Source organism: Haematobia irritans, chromosome 3 (assembly GCF_050003625.1).
Source record: "Haematobia irritans isolate KBUSLIRL chromosome 3, ASM5000362v1, whole genome shotgun sequence".
Classification (NCBI taxonomy): domain Eukaryota; kingdom Metazoa; phylum Arthropoda; class Insecta; order Diptera; family Muscidae; genus Haematobia; species Haematobia irritans.
Window position 1 is genome coordinate 37598161 of NC_134399.1, and position 15844 is coordinate 37614004.

Genomic DNA, 15844 nt, shown 5'->3' on the forward strand with positions numbered 1-15844 from the left:
GGGACTGGCTGGCTGGTTTCTACAAAAGTTACGAACTCGGTCAAATATCCATAATTTGGTCCTAAGATTCTGCTTGTAGACAGATTGTGATATCTCTTTGGAATTTTTTTTTCTGAAATCACCTACCACTAAATCCGAACACTGAAATGCTTTCTCATCCTCGAAGAATGTTTATAATTCTGTACAGTACATATGAAATGATCACAAGAAATTGTCGAAACTCGTAAACAGAAGAGTTTTCAACATCTAAAAGGGATCGAAGATCATTTGCTTAAAGCGCTTAAGGAAGTCTTTTGATGCTAATTATTGTTATACTACCGCTTTAATGCTAATGGGTTAAGTTGGGAATGGATAATGTCCCATATGATTGGGTTTAACCCTCTAATGTCCAGGGGGCTAATCACGGCATTCAATATCGAATTCATAATCTATCGAAAAAATTGTCGATACAATTAAATGTTTGGATAACGGCATTCGATCGAAATTTGATTCAATTTCTCTAGCATTGCCAACAGCAAAAAACGAAGCAGAACAAAATGAAATGACAAAATTAAGTTAGCGGCACAAAATAGAATGTAGAAAAACTCATGTTTTTGAAGATTTCAAAGTAAATTGTATTGCATTATATCTTATGGACCCATACGCTCCTCCCAATTCCTTCCTAATTGGAGGATGAGATGAATATAACATAATTCGGCGACAAATAAGGAATAAAAGTGCACATTGTTATTGGTGTAAGTACATGCACCCAGAAAACAAATTCGTTGCCTCAACCGAATTATTTGCCAACCGAAAGCAGGTGGTTCCATCAACTATCAGCACAACTAACATTTGGCAATTGTAACTGCGTGGTAGTATGTTGGATCAACTTTGCATTGGTTGTCGCAATCTCATATTAATTGTTTTGTTTGTTGGTGCAAACGCCCTCGATTTTCTTTATTATTATCCTAACCAAATTCCAATATTAAATGAAAGGGCAGATTATATTGAGATTTTATTAATTTATTACAAGATTTAAAATCATAATAAACTACGAGAATAAATACAAAAGGTGATAACAACAAAGGCTTTTGATCTACAGATATGTGAGATTAATTTACATTACAATTTACAATTTTTTTTATAGGTAATGTTTGTATACCAATGACGGATGGTTATTAGGTTGCAATTATGTGGTCAAACTACTGAAACTAATTCGATATATACTTGCCAGAAATTTCTTCCTTAATCCTCTAGATATAAATACAGATCGACTTAGACTCGTCCTGTATGCTTAAAACAATAAAAAAAAGCTCGCTTGCCGTAAAAAGTATTTGTGTTTGTTGGTGTATGAAGCCTGCAATTTTTATGGAAACTTTTGTAATATTCCTTTTTTATAAATCGGTGCTATACTTACCTGAAGGCAACTTCTTTTCTAAAGGGTGATTCTTTTGAGGTTAGGATTTTCATGCATTAGTATTTGACAGATCACGTGGGATTTCAGACATGGTGTCAAAGAGAAAGATGCTCAGTATGCTTTGACATTTCATCATGAATAGACTTACTAACGAGCCACAACGTCGAATTTTCAGTGAATGGGCCCTAGAAAAGTTGGCAGAAAATCCGCTTTTTTATCGACAAATTTTGTTCAGCGATGAGGCTCATTTCTGGTTGAATGGCTACGTAAATAAGCAAAATTGCCGCATTTGGAGTGAAGAGCAACCAGAAGCCGTTCAAGAACTGCCCATGCATCCCGAAAAATGCACTGTTTGGTGTGGTTTGTACGCTGGTGGAATCATTGGACCGTATTTTTTCAAAGATGCTGTTGGACGCAACGTTACGGTGAATGGCGATCGCTATCGTTCGATGCTAACAAACTTTTTGTTGCCAAAAATGGAAGAACTGAACTTGGTTGACATGTGGTTTCAACAAGATGGCGCTACATGCCACACAGCTCGCGATTCTATGGCCATTTTGAGGGAAAACTTCGGAGAACAATTCACCTCAAGAAATGGACCGGTAAGTTGGCCACCAAGATCATGCGATTTGACGCCTTTAGACTATTTTTTGTGGGGCTACGTCAAGTCTAAAGTATACAGAAATAAACCAGCAACTATTCCAGTTTTGGAAGACAACATTTCCGAAGAAATTCGGGCTATTCCGGCCGAAATGCTCGAAAAAGTTGCCCAAAATTGGACTTTTCGAATGGACCACCTAAGACGCAGCCGCGGTCAACATTTAAATGAAATTATCTTCAAAAAGTAAATGTCATGGACCAATCTAACGTTTCAAATAAAGAACCGATGAGATTTTGCAAATTTTATGCGTTTTTTAAAAAAAAAAGTTATCAAGCAAATTTTGCAAATTTTGTAGCGTCATACCATTTACCATGTCGATGTTGATATAAATATTTATTTGTTGCAACAACTACCTTACGCCCGTGCTATAATTGAACTAAGATTCTATTAGTATACTCAACTTTTGGTTGTACCAACCATTTATTGATTCCCATGATTTAGGTCTCACTATGCTGGTGGTTAGCTCAACAATTTTATGAAGCATAAAACCAAATTTATCGGCATTGGTTATTGTAACTAATTGAATGGTTATGGGAATTTCGTTTTGATCCTGTGAACTTTTTTATGGTCGTGTTGGATGTATAATGGGGAAAATAATCAAAACATTGTTCTTGTAACAAAAAATAAGTTACTGACATCATTTCCTCATTGTAATGATCGAATTGCAACCAACCATTTCTCTGGGTGTGGGTTTGAAATGGTGTGCACTGTTGGAAAGTCACCTTTGCAGGCTCAATGGACGGTTTCGGCTGACGAAGGAGGCGTTCAAATGGAAAATATTTTTTGGTGGCATGTCAACGTCAATTCTATCACTTTACAATTGTCTGCCGTCTTACAATTTTTTGCGAGTGGAAGCCTTCATAATTCACTATTCTTACAAGGTGGTCCAGAAGCATTATGTGGTCACGGAATGGTACGGTATTTGGTTGATCACAATCTCTTGGATATCGATCTAACATGTGCACTTTATATATGGTTCTTTGCCAAGCTAGGATGCTCGCTCCCGAACTCGACTATGACCAATTTTTGATTAACTTTTATTGGAGTTGCATTAGTCCTAAATATTCAAAATATGTTCATTATATGTACATTTACTATAAATTAGCAACAATTCGAACTAAAACTAATATACTTACTATTCCTATATGGCGAAAACAATATAAAAAAAACAAGTGAAAAATGTTTTACGATTGCAATTTACCAATCGAAAAAATTGTCGATCCAAAAAACTCGATATCGACTCCCGTGATCCGAAAAATTTAGATTTCGATCAAAAGTTGTTGATATCGAATGCCGTGATTAGCCCCCTGAGATAAATTCAATAAAAAATCGAATATAGTACCGCCGGTCTTATTGGGTTTCAAGTTTATTAGCATTTTGCATCGTTTTTTAGATTTTGCAGATTTACCTATGCATTTAAAAATGTGCTGTGGTAATACTGGCAATCTTTTGACAAACTCATTTAAGACGCCGTTGATAAGTTTTTCTCGACTCCGTTCTCTATATCAATGTTTTGATTTTTAATAAATAATAACAAATACGCTATGATTTGTAGATTATGTTTGAAGGATGTAGAAGATGTTATTGATATATTTGGTAATGATCTTCACATTCCCCACATTATAGAGAAACATTTTTGGTTTGAGGTAAGTTACATTAATTATTAATATATTAGGAGTATTCATTAGTATGAGTATTAATTCCAGTTTGAGACTATTGAGTTTTGTTAACAAGTAGTTATTCCTAATCTTGTTACGATATATTTTGCATACTTCTGAGGATAAAAACAATTACGAGTAACTACAAATTAACAAAAATCGGGGTTTAATTCTACTTTAGTACAAGTGGTCCGATTGGTCCATTTTTGGCCAGCGTGTAGACTTTTCGATTCTAAACACAAAGTGTAATATACACTTTTTGTCGGCAAGTTACGGGTCCCTCAAGTTTTCCTTATCGTGTATTTTGAATTTAGTATCCATCGCACATAATCATCCCAAAAATTATGATTATGTGCGCGTTAGCCCACTTTGGCTCTGCCCATAGGAGAAAATCTGAAACCCCGGCCGAAAGCCGAACACATATACGCCAATTTTCAAGGGTCGGTATCTCGAAAACTACGCTCTTCCGACAAAGTTTTTACTTGATATTCGCTTTTTTATTATTTATTTATTTATGGTTTATTTTAATCATACAGTAAATGTATTATAAAAAAAGAAAAGTAGCGTTGACTGCTAAAGCCATCTGCTAATTTTCTCTTTAAAATGTACAAATTTTACCAAAAACGCAAAAAACACAATTTGATTTCATGAAAAATTGCTGTCAGCATTAACAAAAATATAAGGGAAAATATCGATTTTCGGATGTGGATATCTCGTAAACTACTCTTTTCCGATAAATTTTTTGCTTACATTTTCGCTTTAAAATCCCTTCTTCTGCACATAAGCGTAGTAAGGACTCTGGGGGGAGGGCTTAGCCCCCTCCAGAAAAAAAATTAGCCCCCCCCCCCTAGAATGTGAAAACCTATATATGATTTTCCATTATATATTGTTACTGTAGTATAGATAGGGTGGCTATAACCCCCTGGTTAAAAATGTCTAGATACGGCAATGCTTCTGCACTTTGTTTTTAACAACTTTTGATAAAGTAGATTTGTTCCCAAATCAGTTGTCTTTTGCTTACTTCAAACTCGCATCAGCAGTGCTCGATTCTCTCATTAATTTTCAATACCTGTTATAGATCCCAAGTTTATTACCTAAAACATTCTAATAATTTTTATACAATCCTTTACCTTTATATAAAGCCTCGTCGAGATGATCCAATTTCAAAAGCCATATGTAATTTATGTTGGAGGAAATTATCTGACTTTCATGAGTTTTTCGAAAATGTTGAATGTGCTCACAGACACATGACTGAAAGATTCAACATTGTGAAAATTGAAAATTCCAAATCCAAACGTCGTTCAATTGATGATCTTATTAACTTTAGTTCATTACCCAAACCAGAGCCGGACGACAATGAATTCGATGGTGAGGTGCCCTTTAATATGCTTATTGAAGATACTACAGATGAGCCTGTTGCCAAGGCTTTTGCCATTGCCTTGGGAGCTGAGGATTTAGATGATTTCGATCATGACCATAATGATGATGAACATGTTAAATTTGACAGCCATAACGACTTGTCTTTTGATGGAGAGGCGTTTATGAAAAACATTCTCACTACAGACTCCAAGGAAACGGATCAACCACTCGATACAAATGAAAAACGTAGGTCTACCCGAAATAGAACTAAACGCCAGAATCTTAACGTCTTCACTACACAAGAAAATACCAATGATAATATAAATGGAAAGGAAGATATTTGTCATGTTAGACCTAAACGTAGAAGCAAAAAAGATCTTATTAATGATCAAACAAATCGTGATGAATATAAAATGAAAATGAAGGATATTGATGATCAAATTGGTCAGTATATGACTCTACATTGTGATGTGTGCAGTTCCGAAGTATCAAATTTCGCAAGTCTTCGAATACATATGCGGGAAAAACATGCCATCAAAAGAGGATACGCGAAATGCTGCAACAAGAAATTCCTCAAAAGAGCCCTTTTATTGGATCACATACGGCAACATTTGGATCCGGAATGTTACAGGTAAGATACAGTGTTCTCTATCCCTCTTATTGCTTAAAGATTCTTCGGAATCATCGTTAACGGATGAGCGGGTTGCCTAATATTGGCGAATTCTAGATGTAAGGAGTTGCGAAGGCATCATGGTTGACAGAAGTGTGTTATTGTTGTTTAAACTTAGGGAATCTTATGTCTAATGGATTTTCTGTGTTGTCTTGAGTATCCTTTTCCATCGTGGTGCCCAAATTTGAATAATCGGAGACGACGGAGAATGGACGTTAGATGAGTTTCGCCACTATTCTCCTCTAGACGCTGCTATTTAGTTTCTTTGTATTGTCCCAATATGGAATAGCAATATGACCGGATGTAAATGATTCTGAAGGCTCTCGAAAGACAAATTCAAATAAATAATTACACAGACTACCGCGATACCGGAATCGAAAACTGAATCTGGATCAATAAAAAGCCAGCGAAATTATGTAATTTATTCTGTGAATTGTGGTCACTTGTTAGAGCCATTTAGGAGGGATGGCAGGATGTCTTATGCGACATTTGTCAAGCAATAAAAAGCCTGGATCAATAAAAAGCCAGCGAAATTATGTAATTTATTCTGTGAGTTGTGGTCAATTGTTAGAGCCATTTAGTAGGGATGGCAGGATGTCTTATGCGACATTTGTCAAGCAACTTTTTCTTGAGAATTCCGAGAGTGATATAACGCCAAGGATACCGATTCGTCGCATTGCTGAATGCAAGCAAATTTACCACACCCGAGATTACAGACGTTTTGCTATTTTTAGTAAAAGAAAATTAAATCCTACGAAATATTTCAATATTTTGTTTTCTGCAACCTCTGGGATTTCAAACCATCATTAGAACTTTTTTATATAAATTTTCCAAAATACTTAAATTCTTTTTGTGACATAAATTCACTTGTATGTAACCAAATTCCGCCCAATATAATCGTTTCATTAATCTGCTGACATATAAGTTTTTATATTAAATTCGTTTCTCCAACGCCACGTAATGTATTATGTTTTATCTTTGATTTAATTTATGTACCCTTGAAAAGATAACAAATTTAAAATTGCTACAACCGATTTTCTATTTTACAGATGTGAGGATTGTAATAGAACATTTGCAGACCGACAATCGATGCGAAATCACTTCCTTATTAAACACCAAAAAGAAGAAGACAAAAAGTTTGAGTGTTTACTGTGTAACAAAAAATTCGTAAAAAAATATCTTCTTGAGCAACACAAGATGTTTAGCCATCGTGATCGAAGCACAACATGCAAATCATGTAATAGAAGGTAAATAAGGTATTTTTTTTTTTGGAAAAACGTTTTTCTATTTTCAGTTATTCACAATTTTTTCCTATAAAACTAACCACTGATTTGGTAACATTTTGTACTTTAAAAATTTATCATATCTGTTTTCAAGACCCAAAATTAACTTACACTTTTCGATACATTGCTTTTTTTTACCACAGTATCAGGTTTTTAGCAAACCCAAAGCACACATTACCGCCTCTTCCGACCGCGGGGACCAACTATTTACATTCTTCGGATAGTCTCAACCAATACGTAAACACCATAAAGTGAAACTGATTATTCCTATCCGGACCAAAAGATACAATCCTAGATTTCAGATCCGAATAGAGAAAGTTCCAATTTATAATCTTATTTATATTTAATAGTAGACCGACATTAAAAATTTTTGAGGAGCCCAAGGAGTAACAAGTGGAAAAACCTCGGGAAATTAATTGAAAAATTCGTTATAGATTATTAATAAGACATTTTGCGTCGAGGCGTTGTTTTTTAGTAGATTTATAGTAGTTTATGGCTTTAAATTAAACACTTCGGACAGGATAGCGTACACACCATATTGTGGAACATGAGGGTTTTAACCATTTACAGAGAAAATTTCTAATTAGGATATAAAGACTACTAAAATCAATACTCAAGTCTACTAAACACATACTTCTAGCTATCTAAATAGAGTACGGATACTGTGTTTACTTGCCGAATATCATCCAGATCGTTGCGTGCGTTATTTTTCTCCTGCATCAATATTTTGATGCCAAATTAATATAGAACCGAAATGATAAAAGAGGGCTATTACTGAAAATAGGTAATTTGTTGTTGTACTTTTTCTGCAGTTCTAATATGTTGACATCAATTCTTGAATGGAATTAAATTGATACCTACTTTAGATCACTATAGGTCCATTGTGTGCAGCTCTGATAACATTTGAACTAATCTTAACTTGGGTTCTTTCGAAATTTTTTAAATATTTTCTACACCCATAACATCCGATAAAACATCTTCTTTATTTATAAATTTCAGATTTGACACAGTGGAAGCTTTAGTTGAGCATAACAAGGAGCATTGTAACTATGGCACAATGTGCGACATATGCGCCAAAGTGATACGAGGACCCGCTGCATTTAAACGCCACCAATTGGAACATGAAGGTATAACATTTCCCAAAGTCCAATGTGATTTTTGTGGTTCGTGGCATAAGGATAAATACTCTCTAAATAAACATAAAAAACGACATATGGAATCTAAACAACCGCACGTTTGTGATATTTGCCAAAAGGTAGGTACTCTGGAAAATATAAAAACTATTCTACTACCAATTTTTCTCATTCCATCTATGCATCCAGAATCTCTCTAACTGATATAATAGTGTCTAAAAAAACTAAAACTGTTTTTCAATATGAATATTTTGACATTGTTGTTGAAGGTAATGACATTGAAGCTGTATCTGGGTCTGCTGCCTTAATCCAGCAGTCAACAACAGTAAAGAACAAAGATATCCGTAAGTTCTTGGATGGTTTATACGTTTCAGAGAAGACAACTGTCGTCAAGGAAGAGGCATAAAATTTTGATTGATGTCTTAAGAAATAAAAAAAGCCTTGTACAAATCAAGTAAAAAAAAAATAGGGCATATTAAGGAAGGTACTCGTAGTATTACAAAAACAACAGTGTCAGCCGCCATGTTGCCATTTTGATTGTCAGTCAAATGAAAAAAAAAGTTCAACAAGTAGGAAATGTAAAACAGAGAAAATCTGAATATTAATCCATTTTTGTTTTTAATATGGGAACATATGTTACGGTTCGCAAGAAACACTGACTATCACAGTCAATGCCAGCAATGAAAAAATTGTAATCATTTGATACCTTGAAAATACCTTACTAAATATGCCTTGATACATTCCATTGGCGAAGATAGAAATTTGTCGACTAAAAATTTTCAAATGAAAGCAATTGGAGTGATTAATAAAATTATAAACTGAAAAAAGGTCGTCCGTTTCCAAAGATTTTCTCTTTACGCTAATACTTGGTCTTTACGTCCAAGCCAAAGGAGCAAAAAATTACGGATACATTTATGACATTTAAATCATTTAAATGTCATAAATCAGTTTTGAATACTTGATACTGGGACACTAGTTTGAATTTATTAGTTTTTTCTGCTTTTTTCATTCACGTGCCATCAAAATCCTTTAAGAACGTGTTAACGACAACTCTTATTTTTGAACGCTTTTAAGCTTTGTGGTCAAGATACAAAAAGTCAACAAATAAATAAAGATAAAAACGATTTCATTAATTTTAAAGATTTTTTTTTAATTATTAAAGCCAAGTTGACCTTAATCCAAATAATACTTTTCATGTAAATATACCCAGTTTTACTCGAACTACTTAACTATAAGGACATTTTGGAGAAGGAAAATAGCTTTATATCAGAGAAAAGCGTCTTATATCCTTTTGAGGTCTGAGAACAAGAAAAAGACGCTGGGGTCAGATCTGGAGAATACGGTGGGTGGGGAGCAATTCGAAGTCCAATTCATGAATTTTTGCCATGGTTCTCAATGACTTATGGCGCGGTACGTTGTCTTGGTAGAACAGCACATTTTTCTTCTTCATATGGGGCCGTTTTGCCGCGATTTCGACCTTCAAACGCTCCAATAACGCCATATAATAGTCACTATTGATGGTTTTTCCCTTCTCAAGATAATCGATAAAAATTATTCCATGCGCATGCCAAAAAACAGAGACCATTACTTTGCCAACGGACTTTTGAGTCTTTCCACGCTTCGGAGACGGTCCACCGGTCGCTGTCCACTCAGCCGACTGTCGAGTGGACTCAGGAGTGTAGTGTAGCTGCAAACACCGCTCAGAATCATCAACACGTTGTTGTTTTTGGTCAAATGTGAGCTCGCGCGGCACCCATTTTGCACAGAGCTTCCGCATATCCAAATATTGATGAATGATATGACCAACACGTTCCTTTGATATCTTTAAGGCCTCTGCTATCTCGATCAACTTCATTTTACGGTCATTCAAAATCATGTTGTGGATTTTTTTTTTGATGTTTTCGTCGGTAACCACCTCTTTCGGGCGTCCACTGCGTTCACCGTCCTCCGTGCTCATTTCACCACGCTTGAATTTTGCATACCAATTAATTATTGTTGATTTCCCTGGGACAGAGTCCGGAAACTCATTATCAAGCCAAGTGGAGCCACCGTGGTGCAATGGTTAGCATGCCCGCCTTGCATACACAAGGTCGTGGGTTCGATTCCTGCTACGACCAAACACCAAAAAGTATTTCAGCGGTGGATTATCCCACCTCAGTAATGCTGGTTACATTTCTGAGGGTTTCAAAGCTTCTCTAAGTGGTTTCACTGCAATGTGGAACGCCGTTCGGACTCGGCTATAAAAAGGAGGTCCCTTGTCATTGAGCTTAACATGGAATCGGGCAGCACTCAGTGATAAGAGAGAAGTTCACCACTGTGGTATCACAATGGACTGAATAGTCTAAGTGAGCCTGATACATCGGGCTGCCACATAACCTAACCTAACCTAAGCCAAGTTTTTGCTTCCACCGTATTTTTCCCCTTCAGAAAACAGTATTTTATCAAAACACGAAATTCCTTTTTTCCATTTTTTTCACAATAACAACAGTTGCTTCACAAAAGACGCTCTATCTCACAAACTAATTGACTTACAGACGTAAAATTTTGACACGAATCATTTGAAGGTTGGTACTATATAAAAATAACATGCATTTAATACTAGTGACGCCATCTATGTGTTAGACCGGGCACTTATCAGCCAACCTATTAATGTGGAGAAACTCTCAAAAAATTGTACTTGGATGAACAAAGGCAAAATTATTTTGGGAGTTAAATAGGATTGTCCTATCAGACCTAAAGAAAAATATCCCATTTCTTATAAAGTATTTTCTTTTAGAGAAAATATGCCCGAATTTATGATAAGTGTTTACACGATTGTCTCCAAATCTTCTATTTGTTTTCAAAGTATTTTTTCGCGTCAAATGAAAACGTTACTTGCCTAAAATTTTTTCCTCAGAAAAGAAAACTCTGCTAAAATCAAAAATGAATCACACACAAAAAACTTTTTCTGATAAAGTCACGAAATTAATTGATCCATTTAATTTTTTGATTGAAATGTCTTTAATCACGAAAATTATAGTATCAAACACAATTTTCATTGGGCATAAAAAATACTTTATTACAGAATTAATTGATTTCATTCATTCAATTAATTTTTTTATTTGATTCAATTAAAAATTTAATTGAGGTTAATTGCAAAACTCTACTCATTTTTTAATTAAAAGCGTAACAATCTTCAATTACTTTCTTTACTGACTAAGTGTTTTTAGTTTGATTAAAGAATTAGTGGTTTTTAATAAATTTGTAATCCTTTTGGATTGTCCTTTTTTGATTAGGTCTTCATGCCGCGAAGTCCCATGTGACCTTCCCCCAGAATGAGTGTGTTCCTTAAGTTTGTGTTTTAAATTAATAAAGATATGGGTAATTAAAAAACAACAACAAAAAACCTTTAAAAAACGTAATTTTCTTTACCAATTTTTGATTTAAAAATATATACTGAGGGGTGCTAAGGTTTTGGCATAAATATTATGTTATTTTGTAACTTTCTTATCTCTTTATTTTTGCGTATTTTTTAGATGTCACCCACTCGCAGTGCAATGCTAAGTCACAAAAGATATGTTCATGGTACAGCAAAGACATACGAATGTGGAATTTGCGGTAAAAGTTTCAAAAAGCAATTATCTTTGAGAGAACATATGACAACCCATACCGGTGAGGTTTTGTATAGATGTCCTCATTGCCCAAAAACATTTAATTCCAACGCTAATATGCATTCGCATCGCAAAAAGGTTCACCCTCGAGAGTTTGAAGAGACACGAAAATTAAGAAAACAAAATGCCCATCTAAGCGTGAGTCAGCAACCAATTCCTCCAATTTCGATTCTAAGCAATGCAAATACAAGCACCCAAGCATTACTGGTAATAAGATCAGATGATAATACCGCATCTCATAACGTTTTAGTTACAACATCAACTGTAGAAGACAATTTCAGTACTGAAGTCACCAATATGCCCCATAAAGACGGATCCAATCATCGCATTATTCTTTTTAGTTAAATGTATTCAGAAAATATAACAATTTGTTAAAAATAAAATTAAATACATATGTACATAAAATTTACACCCAAGGAAATTTGGTTTAGTGGATACAGCTAACTATGGAATTGGGCAGCTCTCTGTTATACGAGAGAGAAGTTCAACACTGTGGTACCACAATGGACTGAATAATGTACATACAGTAGAAAAATCTACTGATACAGCAAAATTCTGCAGTTTGCTGAAATAACAAACATCGTCTGCTATTAGTAGTCAATCAATCAGAATGTATGTCTCTCATATGGTCCGGAATACCTGGTGGCCAAGTGGTTTGGTTTAGTTGCATTGAATGTTACTGGGTTGGATGTAGCGAACAAACTGTATTGTTGGTAGTTGTGGATACCTGTGGCTATTGGTTTAAATTCTAATTTTTTAAAGTTGTTTTCTTTTCAATAAAAATGGCAAGTCCTTCGTATTGAATGCAGTATATTTTCCTTTCTTGAAATTTCACTTTTGGGCGGTTATCTGTTGAATGTTGGGGTTTAAAAATGTATAGCTTGAAACCTTTCTTGTGGGCCGGTCAGAAAAAGAAAAGGTACGTTTTTTCCACTTTCTTCCTCATTATGTTACATTATGTATAGCTTTCTTTAATCCTTAATTATGTTTATATGTATACTAAATTATTGCATAATTTATTCCATTTTATTACGTCATTATCATTCGACTGCATTACATTTTGAAAATATTCGTCACAAATTACTGAGAAGTATTTACTATGCACACAAATTTTTTTACTGATTCAACCACAAAATTAATTGATCCAATTAATTTTTTAATTAAAACGTCTTCAATCACGAAAATGATAGTATCAATCACTGTTTTACTTGGGCATAAAAAATATTTGATTTGAAAATTTTAATTAATTTTTTTAATTGATTTAATCAAAAATTTAATTGATGTCGATTGGAAGACTCAATTAGATTTTCAATTGATTCAATTATTTAGTTTGTTAAACTTTTGTTAAACAGTTAAACAATTAATTGAGTTTTGAATCGAAAACGCTTAATTTTTTTAATTAGATTATTAATTGGGTCAATTAATTGTTTAATAAAAACCGCGAAAATGTTTACTCATTTTTATACCCTCCACGATAGGATGGGGAGTATATTAACTTTGTCTTTCCGTTTGTAACACATCGAATTATTGCTCTAAGACCCAATAAAGCATATAACATGTATTCTGGGTCGTGGTGAAATTCTGAGTCGATCTAAACATGTCCGTCCGTCTGTTGAAATCACGCTAACTTCCCAACGAAACAAGCTATCGACTTGAAACTTGGCACAAGTAGTTGTTATTGATGTAGGTCGGATGGTATTGCAAATGGGCCATATCGGCCCACTTTTACCTATAGCCCCCATATAAACCGACCCCAGATTTGACCTCCGGAGCCTTTTTGAGGAGCAAAATTCATACGAACCGGTTGAAATTTGGTACGTGGTGTAAGTATATGGTCTCTAACAACCATGCAAAAATTGGTTCATATCGGTCCATAATTATATATAGCCCCCATATAAACCGATCCCCAGATTTGACCTCCGGAGCCTCTTAGAGGAGCAAAATTCATCCGATCCGGTTGAAATTTGGTACGTGTTGTAAGTGTATGGTCTCTAACAACCATGCAAAAATTGGTCCATATCGGTCCATAATTATATAGCCCCCATATAGACCGATCCCCAGATTTGAACTCCGGAGCCTCTTGGAGGTGCGAAATTCTTCCGATCCAGTTGAAATTTGGTACGTGGTGTTAGTATATAGTCTCTAACAACCATGCCAAAATTGGTCCATATCAGTCCATAATTATATATAGACCCCATATAAACCGATCCCCAGATTTGACCTCCGGAGCCTCTTAGAGGAGCAAAATTCATCCGATCCGGTTGAAATTTGGTACGTGGTGTAAGTGTATGGTCTCTAACAACCATGCAAAAATTGGTCCATATCGGTCCATAATTATATAGCCCCCATATAGACCGATCCCCAGATTTGAACTCCGGAGCCTCTTGGAGGAGCGAAATTCTTCCGATCCGGTTGAAATTTGGTACGTGATGTTAGTATATGGTCCAAGCAAGAATTGGTCCACATCGATCCAAAATTATATATATAGCCTCCATATAAACCGATCCCCAGATTTGTCCTCCGGAGCCTCTTGGAGGGGCAAAATTCATCAGATCCGGTTGAAATTTGGAATGTGGTGTTAGCATGTGGTCTCTAACAACCATGCAAAAATTGGTCCATATCGGTCCATAATTATATATAGCCCCCATATAAAACGTTCCCCAGATTTGATCTCCGGAGCCTCTTGGAGGAGCAAAATTCATCCGATCTGGTTGAAATTTGGAACGTGGTGTTAGTATATGACCGCTAATAACCATGTCAAAATTGGTCCATATCGGTCTGTAGTTATATATAAACAATCTCCAATCACACAAAAATTTGTCCATAACGGTTCATAATCATGGTTGCCACTCGCGCCAAAAATAAACTAAAATTTCTATAGAAAATTTTGTCAAAACTGTATTTCTATAGGAAATTGTGTCAACATTTTATTTCTATAGAAAATTTTGTCGAAATTTTATTTCTATAGAAAATTTTCTCAAAATTTTATTTCTATAGAAAATTTTGTCAAACTGACTTATATACCTATTTAATCGGCCTTTTTAGTTTAATATATACCACGTATGGACTACCTTGCAATTTAGATGACTATGTTAGGAAGTTTTAAGATACCTTGCCATCGGCAAGTGTTACCGTAATTCGATTATGGATGACAGTCTTCAGTAGAAGTTTCTACGCAATCCATGGTGGAGGGTACATAAGCTTCGGCCTGGCCGAACTTACGGCCGTATATACTTGTCATAACTAACTTTGTGTTCTTAGTTTGATTAAAAAAATGATCAATTAATTTTTAATTAAAGACGTATGTAACTATTTTCAATCATTTTGTTAATTGGCTATGCTTTTATTTTGATTAAAACATTTGTATCAATTAATTTTTAACCAAACTCGGAAGAGTTAATTGTATCAATTAATTTTTTAATTAAAAATTTTAAAATGTTCAATCATTGGCCGTGGTGCAATGTTAGCATGCCCGCCTTGCATACACAGGGTCGTGGGTTCGAACCCAGTTTTGACCAAACATCAAAAAGTTTTTCAGCGGTGGATTATCCCACCTCAGTAACACTGGTGACATTTCAGAGGGTTTCAAAGCTTCTCTAAGTGGTTTCACTGCAATGTGGAACGCCGTTCAGACTCGGCTTTAAAAAGGAGGTCCCTTGTCATTGAGATTAATATGGAATCTGGTACACTCATAGAAAAAAGTCTGCTAAAAACAGCAGTCGATGTCTGCTGTTATATTTTTGTACTTCAGGGCGAAATGAACAATTTATAACATTTTTAGGTTATACAATTTTCCCCAAAGCCTATTTAAGAACCAAAAGTAGTTTTTGGTATATTTTTGCACTGTAATGTACTTACAAGCTCCTAAATACGATCAGCAAACATTTTGTTTGCTGTTATGCCTCAATTCGATAAATATTCAGATTTTTGGTCAAATACTAAAGATATTCATAAAATATTGTGTTAATTATGTTAGGATAGCTCCTGAGTTGACATTTTTATTTGTTTTAGCCAAAAAAAAAAACATGTTTTAG

The 15844-nt window shown here is 34.8% G+C and overlaps 1 protein-coding gene across 1 annotated transcript; it reads left to right on the forward strand.

Moving 5' to 3' along the window:
- Nucleotides 1-3535: 3535 nt before the first annotated feature.
- On the forward strand, nt 3536-12219 carry LOC142229457 (transcription factor grauzone). The gene is made up of 5 exons (XM_075300018.1): nt 3536-3703; nt 4858-5705; nt 6794-6991; nt 8027-8282; nt 11676-12219. The coding sequence occupies exons 1-5, from the start codon at nt 3602-3604 to the stop codon at nt 12153-12155; spliced, it is 1884 nt and encodes a 627-aa protein (XP_075156133.1). The 5' UTR covers nt 3536-3601; the 3' UTR covers nt 12156-12219.
- Nucleotides 12220-15844: the final 3625 nt, after the last annotated feature.

Excerpts from the sequence above, each read along its gene's own strand:
- LOC142229457 (XM_075300018.1), top strand. The coding sequence starts at position 3,602 with ATGATTTGTAGATTATGTTTGAAGGATGTAGAAGATGTTATTGATATA. Across the intron at positions 6,992-8,026 it reads TGCAAATCATGTAATAGAAG|ATTTGACACAGTGGAAGCTT; the intron begins GTAAATAAGGTA and ends TATAAATTTCAG. Across the intron at positions 8,283-11,675 it reads TTTGTGATATTTGCCAAAAG|ATGTCACCCACTCGCAGTGC; the intron begins GTAGGTACTCTG and ends CGTATTTTTTAG.